Source organism: Emydura macquarii, unplaced genomic scaffold (genome assembly GCF_026122565.2).
Source record: "Emydura macquarii macquarii isolate MOO-44397 ecotype Brisbane River unplaced genomic scaffold, CSIRO-AGI_Emac_v2 contig_1705, whole genome shotgun sequence".
Classification (NCBI taxonomy): Eukaryota; Metazoa; Chordata; order Testudines; family Chelidae; genus Emydura; species Emydura macquarii.
In genome coordinates, this window is record NW_027131842.1 from 11,758 (window position 1) to 29,304 (window position 17,547).

The window sequence follows — 17,547 nt, forward strand, 5'->3', positions numbered from 1 at the left end:
ATGAGCAACGAGGGGGATACTTTATAATTCTCTTATCCATAACAGTATGTAAATGTATACATTTCCAGCAACTCCCCATAGACCCTTATTTGATTACATTGACACCTATGAAATGAATATTAACAACTACATGATTAATATAATTGTAACCGCCGCAGTTTGTTGTTTACAGGATTACAGGCACTTCACCCTAAAATCTATAAGTTTTACACTATCGTTCTTTGAAGTAAAGGCATGCCAGGGGGAGAAGAAAGATAGTACTTCCTTCCCAACAAAAGACCTTCACAGGAGTGCTGAGAAATGTATCCCCTTCACAGATGGCCAGGAAGTGAGGAGAAGAAATGAGATAACAGACTCTAACTAAAATTCACAGAAACAAACTTTGCCCTTGCTTTTACTCTGTTGCCTGTAATTTAGGCCTGACTACTTGTCCAGCTTTTAACTCTACTCTCCTACAGACAGAACTAGGAATAATGGTCTTAATTTGCAGTGGGGTTTAGGTTGTATATTAGGAAAAGTTTTTCCCTAGGAGGGTGGTGAAATACTGGAATGGGTTATCAGGGACGTGGTGGAGTCTCCGTCCTTAGGGGTTTTATGGCCTGGCTTGACAAATCCCTGGCTGGGATGATTTAGTTGGGGTAGGTCCCGCCTTGAGCAGGGACCTAAACTAGATGATCTCCTGTGGTCCCTTTCAACCCTAATCTTCTATGATTCCATGTAACTCTTGAGGATGGAATAAATGGCTGTGTTTTTCATCTCTCCTGTCACCAGCGCTGGATCCAGATGATGAATGGACTCTTCACTTGATGAACACCCTGATTATTCTTGCACAAATGGGTTTGGTTTTCACGCTGTACACAATTGGGCTCATCAGGGGAGGAACCAGCAAATACACATGGGCCATGACAATCTGCACCAAGGGAGAAAAGTTCTTACTGTATCTGTATATCACAGACAAGCTAATCAATGGCATATTGAAGAGCAGCATGATGCAGATGTGGGAGACGCAGGTGTTCAGGGCCTTGCGGCGCGCCACGTGGGAAGCGATGCTCAGCACTGTTTTGAGGATCATCACATAGGATAGGAGGATGAGAAGCAAGTCGAATCCCACTGAAGAGACTTTTAAAAAGAAGCCATAGATGATGTTGAATATGATATCCGAATAAGCCATCTTCATGACCTCCTGCTGCAGGCAGTAGGAATGGGAGAGGATGTTGGCCTGACAGTATCGGTACTGTTTCAAGAGAATGGGGGGTGGGAATATTAAGCCCACCCCTCTTAACAGACACCAGTCCCATCTTGGCTATTCTAGGTGGGCTTAAGATGGAAGCATATCTCAGCGGGTTACAGATCGCAACCAAATGGTCAAAAGCCAAGAGCATGGAGGATCCAGTGAATGAAAGCAAGCTGATGAAGAACAACTGGGCAAAACAAGCATCATGGCTGATCTCCCTAGAGTTAAACCAGAATATGCCCAGTGTTGTCGGCATGGTGGATATGGATAAGCCAAGGTCTGTAACGGCCAACATGGAAAGAAAAATGTACATGGGTTCATGGAGACTTGGATCTGTTTTATAATGAACAAAATGACTGAATTTCCTAATATAGAAATAATGTACATTAAGTAGAAAGGGATAGAAATCCAGACATGGACGTCTTCCTGCCCAGGTATTCCGGTGAGAAGGAAAACAGCAGGTTGGAATTTGGTGTCATTGACAGCTGACATGATGCACAGGACAGGTCTGCGATGTTTTGAATGTTATTTTCTGAAAGGAAAAATTAGAGGAGACTCGATGATATTGAAAGAGACATCATTCTGCTCTCAGTGCATATCTACAGAGTTCCAGGAGGTCAAGGAAGATTAACAAATATATAGTCTTCGATTTACACCACCAAAAGGAAGATAGGCATTGCCGGACTGGATAAGACCCATAGTCCACCTTGCTCAGTATCCACTCGCCAGTACCAGATGCTTCAGAGGAAGGTAGAAGAAGCTTTGCAATAGAGAGCTGTGAGATAACGTGCCTCCAGAGAAAGTTTCCTCCTGACATGAACTATTTAGAGAATGTTTATGGTGTAAGTCAGGAAAGTTGATAGCTCTTACAAGACTTTAAAAAAATTCCTCACTACTGTAATTGGCCAGGTTCTGAGTGAAGAAAGATAGACTTCAACAGCATCTCTCCAGATGTACAGGTGTAAATTTGATCAGAATCAGGCTCTACTAACTTTCACTTAACAAATGCTTTTGATGATACACTCTGACCCCCCAAGAATCCCTCCAAGAAAAGCTACCAAGTGTAGATTGAATCCAGATAGGTACATCATCCTTCTCTTTTTCCTCACAGGACTCCCATCCTCTCCCCAGACAAGGTTTCTGTAGATATTTCACAAATTTCAAACTAATACAGTCAGTTACTTTATCTCAGCAGGAGAAGGGTTCGTTTCTTCACCCATACTTATGTAAGAGATGATGTGAGGAAATGACATACAACCACTATATAATCTCCTTTCCTAAACCTCATCTTTGCTCTTCGCTGAAACACAGACCAGGGGTTCTGATGTCTCTTTTTTTTGTGTGTGTGGAAAGTCTCATGCAAGTATTGCAGTTATTGTGTGCATGACCCTTAATGTAAAAAAGCTTCTGGTATACAGCAGTGTGCGAATTCCTTCAGCCATACTCGTGTAACAGGTGATGAGCTATTATAATCTCTTTTCCTGCACCTCTTCTCTACTCTTTCCTGAAACACAGACCAGTGGTTCTGTTGGCTCATGACTTTCATGAAAGTCTCACACAAGTATTGCAGAGTTCTTGTGTGCATGACTGTGCATGTAAGTGTGAGAAACAGCCTCTGGTCAGTTACCAGGAGATAGTATCATCAAACTGCTCACTGAACAAAGAGTTAATAGCACAAATTCATTGCAAAGAGTGTTTGGAATACCTCTGAAATACTTTTTAAAGCAAAGGCCACTATGTAGTAAAGTTACACCTGTTCCTTCCTGTACAGATTCCAACAACTCTGCTGCTGGCTTTCAATAGACATCCATGTAATGAGAGTTTGGTTTTTAATAACTGTATTACAATGAAAAGTTTTGGCATAACTTGTATAACACTATACTTTATCACACACATGTAAACCCATTCTTTTTCCCTCAGACCTTCTTTCAGTGTTGATATCTCAGGCTAGAGGAGGACCTAAAACATAATATGGATCATCTGGATTTCTTGAGAACTTGAAAAGATTGCAGCCTCTCAGCCCTTATTCATTCACTTGTCAGCAAACAAAAAACGGGGAAATCCTCTGCAACTAGTAGCTCCTCTATCCTTGGGTCAATAGCTGACTGGTTCCCCTTAGCGTCTGTGATGTCAGTCTGCAACCTTTGTCCAGAATGGGATCAGAATCTACAACTTACTTTCTCTGGGCTCTCACTCTCTAGTACACTGGTTTTCAACATTTTCATTTCCAGACCCCTGCAAAATTTCAACTGAAGGTGTGAATACCCTTGGCAAACTAACACATAGTCTGCAAACCCCTAGGTGTCCGTGGACCACAGGTTGAAAACCACTGGTCCAGTACAGAGTAACCCCAGCACCTGTTATTCAGCTACAATAGGGGTTTGCAGGAAGTGGGTTTAAAAGTGAAATGCATGAGTATTCATGGAAATCAAACTTCATTTCACACATGAAAGTCGTCAATTGCTCACTCTGTCTCTGAGTATCTATGTACTGTGTTCATAAAATACATCCCTCCATGGAATGGTATTGTGACAGACATGGAGCTGAGCTGCCATAATTATAAATGTGAATGCGAAACCCAGTTCTTGGGCTGTTGATATGGCTATTTTGGGTTAAATATCGGTATATTATCAGTACGGCTAGTCTTAGTTTAATAGCAGGCTGCTGAAAAACAGGCAGGAAGGGAAATGAGACTTCAGGAAAAGCCGTCTCTCACTAAACACTTCAGGGAGTTTAAGAGACAACCCCTGAATTTCACGCTGTGAAGATCCCATTTCCGGGTTCCAGCCAAGTTACACAGCTTGTTCCGCCAGTGCCGGGAGTCTGTCCAGAGGTGGGGCAGCTGGTGCTGAGAAGCTCCTCAGACACACAAAGACAGGAAGAACTTGAGATGCTAGTAAATAAACACAACTATGACATGGTTGGCATGACAGAGACTTGGTGGGATAATACCAATGACTGGAATATTGGAATAGAAGGGCACAGCTTGCTCAGGATGGACAGGCAGGGACAAAAGCGAGGGGTGTTGCCTTATATATTAAAAATGTCTACACTTGGATTGTGGGTAAGATGGAAATAGGAGACAGGCTTGTTGAAAGTCTCTGAGTACGGAAAAAAGAGGTAAAAAATGAGATTGATGTCATGGTAGGGGGTCTACTACAGACCACCAAACCAGGAGGAAAAGATGGATGAGGCTTTTTTAAACAACTAACAAAATCATCCAAAGCACAGGACTTGGTGGTGATGGGGGACTTCAACTATTCAGATAATAACTACTCAGAAAATAACACAGCAGGGCACAGATTATCCAACAAGTTCTTGGAATGCATTGGAGACAATTTTTTTATTTCAGATGGTGGAGAACACTACTAGGGGAGAGGCTATCCTGGATTTGATTTTGACCAACAGGGAGGAACTGGTTGAGAATTTGAAAGTGGAAGGCAACTTGGGCAAAAGAAATCACAAAATTACAGAGTTCATGATTCTACGGAATGGGAGGAGGGAGAACAGCAAAATAAAGACAATGGATTTCAAGAAGAGAGACTTTAGCAAACTCAGGGAGTTGGTAGGTAAGATCCCATAGGAAGTAAGTCTCAGAGACAACACAACTGAAGACAGCATGCAGTTTTTCAAAGACACTATTAAGGGCACAAGAGCAAACTATCCCATTGCATAAGAAAGATAGGAAGTATGGCAAGAGACCACCCTGGCTTAACCAGGAGATCTTAAGTGATCTAAAAGTCAAAAAAGAGTCCTACAAAAAGTGGAAACTAGGTCAAATTACAAAGGATGAATATTAACAAATAACACAGGTGTGTAGGAGAAAATTAGAAAGGCCAGGGCACAAAATGTAATTAAACAAGCTAGAGACAGGCTTGTTGAAAGTCTCTGAGTAATGTGGCTGATGGCCGTCTTCCCCCTAGTGGATCTCGTGCTTCACCCCTGTTGGGGGCCAGGAAGTTGCCCGTCACCCCATCTTCCCTGGGGGAGGGGGATAGGGACCCGGGCCCACCCGCTTCTCTGGGCCCCAGCCCAGGGGCCCTATGATCAGCAGTTGTAGACTGCTGGCTCTGTACTGTGAAGCCGCAGTCTCTTCCCCTAGGCTACTTTTCCCCCCTCAGCCTTTCTGGCCTCTCCAACTTGTGCACTGTGTGTTTGGGGGAGGGAGGGGGGGGGAGGCGGAGCCCTTTTATGGAGCACCTGGCTGATCGTAATTGGCCTCAGCTGACTCCTAATTGCCCCCTCATGACTCCAATTAGGCTGCAGGGAATAAAGCCCTGATCATCCTACCTCCCTTCAAGACTCTCTTGCTGTTGGGGAGCTGCTGCTCCTTTTTCCTCTTAGGGGGGCCCTGCCTGTTTGCCCCCCAGCTGGCTGTGGGGGCCTGCTGCTTCCCCTGCTTCTGCCGTGAGGACCCTTCCCCCTGCTGTGGTTGCCCCTCCCCTCCCCCATTCCCTGTTCTTGCCCCCTGCTTCTTCTGCAGCTCTCCCCACCCTGTAGCCTCCTCCCTGTTTGTTTGTTTGTCTCCCCTGCCCCTGACTTTGGTTTGTTTGGTTGCCCTGCCCCTGCCCTTGGTTTGTTTGTTTCTTTGGTTTGCCCAGGCCCTGTTTTGGTTTGCTCCCTGCCCTGCCTTGGCTCAGTGGGCTTGCCACTGAGCCTTTCCAGCCCTGTTTTGGCCCCTTTCCTCTCTCCTTTCTGCTGCAGCTTCCCCCTCTGCCCTGGCTCAGTACTCCTGCCCCGTGGTGCTCATGGCCCCCTTTCCCTGAACCCCCAGTGTCTTTGTTTCCCCCCCCACACTGCACCCCCCTTTAAGTTGAAATAGCCCCTGTTCCCAGTGCAGCCGGAGAAGCCGGTGCTTCCATCTGGGCTGGTGAGTGTGTTTTTTGCGCCCCTGCCTGGATCGCCCTCCCCTTCTACTCATTTGCCCTGGTGCTCTCCTCCCCTGCTTTCAGCCTAGCGGGGAGGAGCGGTCCACCCCCTCCTCCCCCATCTCCCTTCCCCCCCCCGCCCCTCCAACCTCGCTCCCATGTCCTCCCTCTCACCTCCTCTGCTGCCCCTCCTTAACTCCCACCCTTCCCGCTGTGGTTCTACCTTCCCCCAGGATGGCGTGTGTGTCTGGGGCCGGGACCCCCTCCCTGGACGCTCCTGCCTTTTGCCCCGAGCCCCCCCTCCCGCCCAAGGCGTCTACCCCCGCCACCCCTACCAGGCCACCGGCCGTCTGGACTGCTCAGGGGGGTGCACCCTCGGCCGGGAAGAAGGGCCAGGGGAAGAAAAAGGGCAAAGGCCCCGCTCGGGCAACGCCCCCACCCGTGATGGGGCCTGCTCCCCCCGCCCCCTCTGTCCCTTCCCCCGCTGTTCCCTCCACCAGCTCTGGGGGCGGCGCCGCTCCCAGAGCGTACACCCAGGTCGCTGCGGGTTCTCCGCCCGCCGCTGCCACGTCATCTGGCCCGACCGCCGCCTCCAGCACCATCCCTAAAGGCCGGGGCCCCTTCCCCACCCTTACCAGGAGGCAAGGTGTCCGCTGCCTTCTGGTGCCTGCCTCGCCCCACGTAGAAATCTACGTGCGGGCGTTGGCGCGGGTGGTGGGGCCCATGGCCGTGGTGGCGGCCTCCAAGATGTACAGGAAAGTGGTCTTCTTCCTGGCATCGGAGGCCACCGCCCAGGAGGCGGTGGTGATGGGCCTGGCGGTGGGGGGCGTCCACGTCCCTGTGGAGCCCCTGGAAGACATGGGCGTGCGGGTGGTCCTCACCTCCGTCCCGCCCTTTCTCCCCAATGCTGCCCTTCTGCCTTTCCTCTCTGCCCTGGGGAAGCCCATCTCTGTCATCCGCCCACTTCCCCTTGGTTGCAAGGACCCCGCCCTCCGCCACGTCCTCTCCTTCCGCCGGCAGGTGCAGCTCCAGCTGCCACCGGCGGCGCGTGGCGGAGAGGCGCTCGAGGGGTCTTTTCCGGTGCCCCATCAAGGGGCCCAGTACAGGGTCCATTATAGCGCGGGGGAGGCCCGGTGCTTCCTCTGCTGGGCCACGGGGCACGTCCGGAGGGACTGCCCCCTGGCCCGGCAAAGCGGGGAGCCCGGGACCGCCGGTACCCAGGAGGGTGCTGGCCAGGCCAGCGGCGGCGCCCCACTCAGCCATGCGGTCCCTGTGGCTGCCCCTCCTTCATCACCTGCTACCTCAGCTCGGGCCCCGGGGGTGCCTCCCCCGGTGTGCCCAGACGAGCGAGCGGGCCCCGCTGACACCCGGAGCAGTCCAGCGGGGCCTGCGAGGGAGAGGGAGCCAGGGCCGCCTTTGGTGGGCGCTGGAGAGGGCTCGCCCCAGGGAGAGGCCTTTCCTTCCCCTGCTGCCCCACCTCCACTTTCCAATACCCCGTCCCCTGCGCTCTTGCCCCCTGACCCTGCCCCCACCACCCAGCCCTCCACTTCGGAGGGCTGGGTGCTCGTGCAGGGTAAGCACAGCAAGCGCAAAGCTGGGATCCGGCGCTCCCTCCCCCTCATCACCGAGGAGGGTGAGCGCCCCTACAAATCTCGCAAGGGGGCTGCTGGACCCTGGCCTTCCGCCACGCCCCCTGCCGGTGCCCGGTGGGTGTCACCGGCCGAGGAGACTGCAGCGGCAGCTGTGGGTGGTACCACCTCCCTCCTAGTGTCCCTTCTAGGGGAGTCCCTGGCCGGATGCCCCTCTGCCCCCATACCCCTCGCACCCTCTGCCAGTGCCGAGGCTGCTCCCTCCTCGGTCCCCACCGAGGGAGACCTCGTGGTGGCGGGGGGAGATTTCTCCTCCCTTATGGAGGAGATAGACGCCTTGGGCCTAACCCCAGCGTGTCCGGGGATGGATGAACCCTCCCGTTTGGGGGGTTCGGCCGAGGCTGGCTCTCAGCTGCCCTCCCCTTTCCCTTCCCTCCTTCCCCAGCTGATGACCCTGATCCTGTACCCCAGACTGTCCCGGACCCTTCCCTTCCCCTGGTCGATGGTGCCGCCCCCGTTGCGGCCACTGCAGCCCTTTCACCATGGGATGGCCGCCCGTCGCCCCAGTCTTCCCTCCCCAGGAGTGTGGAGCCACAGATGGTGCGGCTCCTAAGCCTGGCCCTGAGGCCATCTCCCCTGCCTCACCCGACCCTCCAGCTCCCGGCCCCCCTCCAGAGACATCACGCCCCGCTAGCTTAAATGCCGCGGACTCCGTAATTGATCCTGACCCTGTTCCTCCCCCTAATCCTTCCAACGACCCTCCCCCTGTCTCAACTCCTCCCCTTCTCCTTGATCCTGCCCCTCCTACACCTTCCGCCCCCGAATCCTCCCTCCCTCCCCCCGCTACCTGTGCCCCCGCCGCCCCTGGAGTTGTCTCCTTCCCCTTGGAGAGCTCTCAGGAGGTGGCTTTCGTTTTTGCCACTCCCAGCCCTATAGGGACTGCTCTCTTCCCTCCGCCGCTGCCCCCGTCATCTGTCCCGTCTGGCAGCGGGGTCGTTGCGGGGGCCAGGCCAGAGGACGAACCCGCCGAGGCGCTGCACGAAGAGCTGCGCAACTTTCTCCGGGACTCCCGTGGTGCCCGGAACCGGGTGCAGCTCGCGCTGCAGCGCTGGGGGGATTTCCACCGCGTCCTCCGGGCTGTGAGGGACATGTTGAAGGAGGGGAAAGGGACCGGGCGGCAGGACGCCGTGGCCTACCAGCGGGCCCGCAGCTTCCGTGACGCCCTGTTGGCCTTCGGGACCAGTCACGGGCTGCTGCGGAGCCCAGCGAGAACCGCCGGCGTTCCTGGCCGCGAGGATCCCCCCCAGCCCTCCTCATGATGCCCGTCGTCTTCGCTACATTGAACACCAGGGGCTGCAGGATGGATCTCCGCAGGACGCAAGTGCTCTCCTTCCTTCGGGAGGGGGGTACTCCATGGCGTTCCTGCAGGAGACCCACACAGACCCAGCCGCCGAGGCCAGCTGGGGGCTGGAGTGGGGAGACGGGGTGCACCTGAGTCATCTCTCCACCCGCGCGGGTGGAGTGGCCACACTGTTCTCCCCCACCCTGCAGCCCAAGGTGCTGGGGATCACCGAGGTTGTGCCGGGCCGTCTGCTGCACCTCCGGGTCTGCATGGAGGGGCTGCCGTTCAACCTTGTCAACGTCTATGCCCTGAATGCGGGCCCAGAGCGGGTGCGGTTCTTTCAGCAGGCGGCCGCCTTCCTCGGTGCACTGGATCCTTGCGAGTGCCTGGTCCTGGGCGGGGACTTTAACACCACCCTCAAGGAGCGGGACCACCCTCCGCTTCATGCCCACCAACAAATCCCCGGGCATGGACAGGCTGACCGTGGAGTTCTACTGCGTGTTTTGGGACGTCCTCGGCCCGGACCTCTCCATCGTCTGGGCCGAGTCTGAGGCCAGCGGAGAGCTCCCCTTGTCATGCAGGCGGGCCGTGCTCGCCCTGCTGCCCAAGAAGGGGGACCTCCGGAACTGGCGTCCCATCTCGCTCCTCTGCACGGACTACAAAATCGTGGCCAAAGCTGTCTCCCTGAGGCTGGGGTCCGTGCTGCAGGACGTGGTCCATCCCGACCAGACCTACACCGTCCCGGGCCGCACCATCTTCGACAATCTGTATTTGGTCCGGGATCTCCTAGAGCTTGGGTGTAGGGATGGTCTGTCGTTCGCCCTCCTGTCCCTGGATCAGGAGAAGGCGTTCGACAGGATGGACCACGGGTATCTCCTGGGCACCCTGCGGGCGTTCGGCTTCGGGCCCCACTTTGTGGGTTTTCTCCGGGTGTTGTACGCCTCCGCGGAGTGCCTGGTCAAGCTCAACTGGACACTGACCGAACCGGTCAGCTTCGGGCGTGGAGTGCGCCAAGGCTGTCTACTGTCGGGCCAGCTGTACGCCCTGGCCATTGAGCCCTTCCTCTGTCTCCTTCATCGGAGGATGACGGGTTTGGTGCTCCATGAGCCAGTGCTGAGGCTGGTCTTGTCAGCGTACGCCGACGACGTGCTCCTCGTGGTCCAGGACCCGGGCGACCTGGTGTGGTTGGAGGCCTGCCTGGCCATCTACTCAGCAGCCTCCTCCGCCCGGATCAACTGGGCCAAGAGCTCTGGCCTGATGGTAAGGGCCGGGTGGCGGGTGAGCTCCCTCCCACCCGCACTTCAAGCCACCCGGTGGAGCGCGGGTCCGCTGCTCTATCTGGGCGTTTACCTTTCTGCCACCCATCCCTCCCCGGCAGAGAACCGGCAAGATTTAACGGACAGGGTGGTGTGGCGGCTCCGGAGCTGGACGGGACTGCTCCAGTGCCTCTCCCTTCGAGGGAGGGCGCTGGTCCTCAACCATCTGGTCCTGTCCATGCTCTGGTACCGCCTCAACACCCTGGTCCCGACCCCGAGTTTCCTGGCTTACCTCCAGAAGATAGTTCTGGAGTTCTTTTGGCCAGGACTGCACTGGGTCTCTGCAGGTATTCTGAGTCTCTCCCTGGAGGAAGGGGGGCAGGGCCTGGGCTGCATCCGCAGCCAGGTCCACACCTTCCGCCTTCAGGCCCTGCAGAGACTCCTTTATGGTGCAGATAGTCCAGCGTGGAGCCACTTGGCGCACGCCTTCGTCCGCCACCTCCGAGGGCTCCGATACGACCGGCAGCTCTTTTTTCTCCACCCGAGGGGTCTTCCGCGAGACCTCTCCGAGCTGCCGGTCTTCTACGAGGACCTCCTCCGGAACTGGAGGCTGGTCTCTGCCTCCAGGCCCCCTTTGGTCCCCGAGGGGGAGGATCTCCTCGCGGAGCCCCTGCTACACAACCCACAACTTGGTGTGCAGGTGGCGGAGACCCCCTCGGTGCGACGGAGGTTGGTCCTGGCGGGAGTCACCAAGATCGGAGACCTCCTGGACTACGCCCGGGGGGACTGGGTGGATCCCCATGTGCTGGCTCGACGCATGGGGCTCTCCACCCTTCATACCCCCCCCGGCACGTACTCCAGGAGGTGAGGGCAGCCTTGCCCCCTGCTGCTCACGCCTACCTCGTGCGGGTTCTGGGAGAGGGCGCTCCCCGCCCGCCCCTCAGTCCCGGCCCTCCGGCACTCTCCATCGGGCCCCGGCCCCGCGAACCCGCTCAGTCCCCCCCATCCCCACGCACCGATCCAGCTGCACGATTTGCCACCGGTGCCCTTCCGAACCGCGCCGAGAGACCACCTTTACACGCTCGTGCTCCACACCCTTCACTTCCCCGCCCTCGCGTCCAGCCCCGACACCAAATGGCAGGACCCTGCTGCCACCTCTAGAGGGCGGGGACCCCCGGTGGGCCAGCCTGTATTCCACCTTGACCCCATGGCCCACCGGGGACATCAGTTGGCGGCTCCTGCACGGAGCCGTGAGCACGGGCGTGTTCTTGGCGCGGTTCACCCCCCGCCCTGACACCTGCCCCTTCTGCGGCATGAGGGAGACCCTGGCGCACGTGTACCTGGAGTGTGCCAGGCTGCAGCCCCTCTTCCGGCTCCTCCCCACTTTTCCCCACACTTGTTTCTTTATGCACACCCTGTCCGTGGCCCCACGAAGTCGCGGGACCTCCTTGACAACCTCCTCCTGGCCCTGGCCAAAGTCGCCATCTTCAATACCAGGGAGGGGAGGTTGGCTGGGGAGGTGTCCTGCAACTGTGGGGCCTATTTCCGTTCCCTTCTCCGTTCACGTCTCCGGGCAGAGTTCTTCTGGGCGGCGTCCACCGGCTCCATGGACACCTTCCGGGAGTGGTGGGCGCTGTCTGGGGTTCTCTGCTTGGTGCCCCCTCCGGTTCCCTTCTTTTATACCTCTGACCCTCACGCCCTTCCTGTTTTTACATTTGTTGTCCCCCGAAATTAGTTGCTCTCTAGGTCCGGTGGCTCCTCCCCTTGGGCTGGGGGAAGGGCCTTGAGTGGTGGGCATGAGCCCGCCCACCCACCCTAGTTTGCAAATTGAAGACTCTCCTGCCACCCTCTGCCCTTGATATATCACAGTAAGGATAAAAGAGGTAAAAAAGTGGTCGATGTCATGGTAGGCGTCAACTACACAGCACCAAACCAGGAAGAAGAGGTGGATGATGCTTTTTTTAAACAACTAACAAAATAATCGAAAGCACAGGACTTGATGGTGATGGGGGACTTCAACTACAGGGATAATAACTTCTCGGATAATAATACAGCATGACACAGACTGTCTAACAAGTTCTTGGAATGCACTGGACACATTTTTTTGTTTCAGAAGGTAGAGAAAACTACTAGGGGAGAGGCTGTCCTGGATTTGATTTCAACAAACAGGGAGGAACTGGTTGAGAATTTAAAAGTGGAAGGCAGCTTGGGTGAAAGTGATCAGGAAATGATAGAGTTCATGATTTTAAAGAACGGTAGGAGGGAAAACAACAAAATAAAGACAATGGATTTCAAGAAGGAAGACTATAGCAAACTCAGGGAGTTGGTAGATAAGATCCCATTGTTAATCAAGTCTAAGAGAAAAAACAACTGAAGACAGCTGGCAGTTTGTCAAAGAGACATTATTAAGGGCACAAAAACAAACTATCCCATTGTGTTAGAAAGATAGGAAGTATGGCAAGAGACCACCCTGGCTTAACCAGCAGATCTTAAGTGATCTAAAAGTCAAAAAAGTCCTACAAAAAGGGGAAACTTGGTCAAATTACAAAGGATGAATATAAACAATTAACACAAGTACGCAGGACAAAATTAGAAAGGCCAGGGCACAAAATGTAATTAAACAAGCTAGAGACATAAAGGGTAACACGAAAGCATTCTACAAATAAATTAGAAGCAAAAGGAAGACCAAGGACAGGTGGGCTCGTTACTCAATGAACGGGGAAAAATAATAACAGAAAAGGCGGATATGGCAGGAGTGCTAAATGACTACTTAGATTTGGTACTTAGATATATGGTCTTCTGATGAGACCTCGCAACTCCCCAATTTGGTAATCAGGAAAATAGGAGTAGCAATTTTATTCACGGGCATCTGTATGGTCTTCCAACTCCTGTTCCTTATTAAATGCTTTCCCCTCTGCACATCCAGTATGCTCTCCCACTCGTATGGCTTGCATGAGGCTGCGATGGAACTGGCTTGTTGAATATAATCTCAACAGCTGTAAAGATCACTTCAGAACAGCTACTGAAAGACATGAAGAGGGGCTTGATCCTCGACTAATTATCACATATCATTATATATACAGCCGTAGCACCAGCTAGCTGTGCTAATGGACCAGCACCCCATTGTGTGAGGCACCGCATAAACACAGAGCAAAAACACAATCCTTCTCCCAAAGAGCTTGGAATCTCTACACACAGAGTTCCCATTGCCTTCAGTGGTGTCACATGAAGGGTAGATTTCGCCCATTGGGCCTTATACTCTCACCCCAGTGAAAATTGGGAAATAACCCCACTGAACTCAAAGGAGCAAATTCTGCTGTCGGTGACACCCATGCAAATCCAGAGTCACTGCATTCATTTCAGTAGCATTACTCTTGACTTACCCTGGGGTAAAGGAGATCACAGTCAGGCCCAAATTACACTTTGAATCTCATGTGCATGCATGGGAGACTGCTTTGCTTACACCCAGTAGGGGCAAAGGGGGGTTACTCAAAGAGAGGAGGAGGGTACAAAATGAGAAACAATACATTTTTCATTACCTCTGTCCTCCAATCTCTCTACTGAACCAAGGTTGCTTGAAAGACTTTGACTCAAACTCAGTGGTTAGGATAAAGCAATGAAACCAGTTTATTAACAATAGCAAGAAAGATTTAAAGTGATCACAAGTCATGAGAAATAAATGTCAAAACTGTTTGCTTCAAATCTTACTTCACTTGGTAAAGTTTAGGAGTAAGACGGTGTGTTTATTTTTTATTTGTTTCACAAACAGTTTTTCTCACCCCATTTTATGTTGAAGACAGTTCACAGTTCTTCATACACAGGATGGATTTCCTTCCCAGCCTGGGACCAATCTCCGCAGTTCAAAGTGTGTGGGAAACTATGCTTGAAACAGCAAAGCTGGTGCATAATTATTGTCCTTTTCTGGAAAAATGGATTTACATGAGCTTGCTTTGTACAGTGAACAGATGGGACAGTACAAGATGTACATTTCTAGGGTGCAAGACTAGGCCTCGAGAAGTGGCTGGTGTTGCCCTGTGTGTAGCTAATGAGGGGCTGGGAGAGCATTCATGTAACGTTGCATGCTGAGGGCTATGAGTGACCAGAGCCTGGCAGGTTGTGTTGCTCATCAGCAAAGCAGTGCAAAAGCCAAACTGAGGTGGAGAATGAAGGGGGCACAGCCATTCAAAGAGTCCAGAATATACCGTGGGGAATGTCACACAGCTCTATAAAGACACCCCCTGACACACACACACATACACACACAGGCAACCCAAGGCCCCTGTAGCCTGCAAGCGCTGGGCCCAGCTCTGGTGAGGGGTGCCCAGGCAGGCGCACCCACCCTGTGCCAGACTCCAACTGCTAGTCCCGGCTGGGCTAGGGAGAGGCAGGACTTCCTCTTTCCCTGCACGGGGCTGATCCTGGGGCCATGTCAGATCCACTTCCGGGAATCTCCCCTGCCTGAAAAAAGCTCCACCCCTGGTTCCTGCCCCCATCTTCCCAGACTGCAGGACAGCGGTCACTGTATGGGGAGCTCCCTTCACCTAGTGAGCCATTTGCCTTAAGGACAACCCTGCATATCGTCAACATTCAGAGCTGGATGACCAGAGAGTGGCGCATGCCACCCTTTGCAGAAGGTGGGGTGGCTACCGGGGGGGGGCGGGGCTAAAGCAAATTTTGGGGTGCCTATATCCTCTTAATGTCCTCCAAGCGCCAACCCTAACTGATTTTTTGGTCCGGTGGCAATTCTGAAAAATTTCTAGTGACTCCATTTCAGGTTTGGTGAAAAGGGGGATTTGAATCTGGGCTGTCCCACAACCTGCATGAGTACTCTAATCAATGACCTAAAGATTATGCTGGGTGACGAGAGACAGCCCCACCACTTTCTCCCTCATCTCTGATCATTTTTGTGAAAGGCCAAAACTATTTTATCAAATTTGCAAATCGTTTCAAATCAGCTGAACCTGCATTTTCCAGCAAATGAACAATCTGTCTGGAAAATTTCACCTAGCATTGGTGTGAACCTGTTTCTTTCTTCAGGGAGGACTAAATGGACTTAAAACACAGGGGAGAAGTTGTTTAAGAGTTGTTCCAGTTGCTGGAAGATGTTTCTAAACTCTCATGAGACAATGGAAATAAATGCAATTTGCAGTGTAACTATTCCTAGATTTTAAGGCCAGAAGAGAACACTATGATTATCTAGTCTCACCTTCTGTATCACACAGTCCCTACAAACTCACCCAGCAATTTGAACATCACACCCAATCTTATGGCTGAACTAGGAACACCCACAGCTGTGTGCAACAGGAGCACAAAAAGGAGAAGGGTTTCAACACTTTAAGTTCTAGGTCGTGACCCGGTGCTCCTATCCTGTGGCTGGGAAAAGGAAGGAGGGTCTTGTGGGTAAGGTAGGGCACCAGGATTTAGGTAACAAACAAAAAATGCCAAACTCTGGCACAGAATCCCTGTGTGAGCCGGGACTTTGAACCGCAGAGCAGTGCACAAACCATAAGACCAGCCGCCCAGGGTGGATTCTCGCTGTCCCAAAGCTTCCCCCTGCACAGTGGAGACTGGGGATAGCATGAAGCTAGTTACAGACATTTCATTCTAGGGAGCTGCGTGATGAACTGACCCTTCACTTGACGAATACCCTGATTATCCTCACACGAATTGCTTCTGTTTTCACGCTGTACACAATTGGGTTCATCAGGGGCGGGACTAGCATATAGACGTTACCCAGGACAATTGCCAATATCGGAGAAAAGTTCTTCACAAATCTATATATCACAGATAAGGCAATATGTGGTGTGTAGAAGAGAAGGACAATGCAGACATGGGAGACGCAGGTATTTAGGACCTTGAGGCGCTTCCCGTGGCATGCAATACTCAGCACTGATTTAAAGATCATCACATAGGATAGGAGGATGAACAGCATGTCCAATCCCCGTGAAGAGACTGTTAAAAAGAAACCATAGATGATGTTGACGCTGATATCTGAACAAGCCATTGTCATAACGTCTGAATGCAGGCAGTAGGACTGGGAGAGGATGCTATCCTTGCAGTATCGATGCTGTTTCAGGAGAATGGGGAGTGGTAATATTAGGATAACCCCTCTTAGCAGAGACACCAGTCCCATCTTGGCTATTCTTGATGGGCTTAAGATGGAAGCATATCTCAGCGGGTTACAGATCGCAACAAAACGGTCAAAGGCCATGGACAAGAGCACAGATGATTCAATTAACGTAAGTGAGTGGATGAAGAACACCTGGGCAAAACAGGCATCGTGGCTGATCTCCCTAAAGTGAAACCAGTATATGCCCAGGGTTGTTGGTAGGGTGGATAACGATAAGCCAAGGTCTGTAACAGCCAGCATGGAAAGGAAAATGTACATGGGCTCATGGAGGGATGGATCTGTTTTTATAATGAACAGAATGACTGAATTTCCTAATATGGAAATAACATACATTAAGCAGAAAGGGATGAAAATCCAGACATGGACGTCTTCCAGCCCAGCTACGCCAGTGAGAAGGAAGACTGCAGGTTGGAATTTGGTGTCATTGACAGCTGACATGGTGTACTGTGTGGGTCCAAGGTATTTTGAAATTTACTTCCTGAAAGGAAAAGTAACAGGAGACTAGGTAATATTGAAGGAAACATCATTCTGCTCTCAGTGCATGTCTAGAGTCTTTCAGAAGGTCAAGGAAGATCAACAAAAACATAGTCTTGGATTTACACATAATGATTACCTGTTCTGTTCATTCCCTCTGAAGCATCTGGCATTGGCCCTCAGGAAGACAGGATACTGGGCTTCATGGACCATTGGTCTGACCCTGTGTGGCTGTACCTATATTCTCACGTACACCACCGATAGGGAATGCCAGACTGGATCAGACCTGTAGTACATTAAGCCCCTTTTTCTGAGGCTAGGAATAGAAGTTTCAGAGGAAGATAGAAGAAGCCGTACAATAGCCAGCTGTGAGATAACCTGCTCCCAGGGGAAAATTCCTCCTGACACAGACATATTTTATGGTGTAAATCAGGAAGGTTTATGACCCTCTCAAGCTATTTGAAAAACCCCTTACTACTGTAATTGGATTTTCTGCTTCCCTAGATCAACCTCCGGTCCCTCTTTGAATCCTACTAACCTCTTGGTCCCATTGATATCTTGTGGCCATATGTTCCTTAGCCTGCTTGAGCACTGCGTGATTTTAGAATTGTGATCTTGTGAGCGCATGGTGAATATGGTCATTGCATTTATCTG

The 17,547-nt window shown here is 52.3% G+C and overlaps 2 protein-coding genes across 2 annotated transcripts; both read right to left on the reverse strand.

Annotated features, from left to right (window-relative positions):
• Positions 1-799: 799 nt before the first annotated feature.
• Positions 800-1,490, reverse strand: LOC137158519 (olfactory receptor 51G2-like). The gene is made up of 2 exons (XM_067556306.1): positions 1,359-1,490; positions 800-1,234 (listed from the first exon to the last, which is right to left on the reverse strand). The coding sequence occupies exons 1-2, from the start codon at positions 1,488-1,490 to the stop codon at positions 800-802; spliced, it is 567 nt and encodes a 188-aa protein (XP_067412407.1).
• A 14,431-nt stretch (positions 1,491-15,921) lies between these two features.
• Positions 15,922-16,857, reverse strand: LOC137158518 (olfactory receptor 51G2-like). The gene has a single exon (XM_067556304.1). It carries the CDS (start codon positions 16,855-16,857, stop codon positions 15,922-15,924), a length of 936 nt encoding a protein of 311 aa, XP_067412405.1.
• Between the last annotated feature and the right edge of the window lie 690 nt (positions 16,858-17,547).

Bases quoted from the DNA above. Each gene is read 5' to 3' on its own strand.
- LOC137158519 (XM_067556306.1), bottom strand. From the start codon at position 1,490: ATGCCGACAACACTGGGCATATTCTGGTTTAACTCTAGGGAGATCAGC. The intron at 1,235-1,358 runs GTTGCGATCTGT...CTCTTGAAACAG, and splicing joins TCTTGGCTTTTGACCATTTG to TACCGATACTGTCAGGCCAA.
- LOC137158518 (XM_067556304.1), bottom strand. From the start codon at position 16,857: ATGTCAGCTGTCAATGACACCAAATTCCAACCTGCAGTCTTCCTTCTC.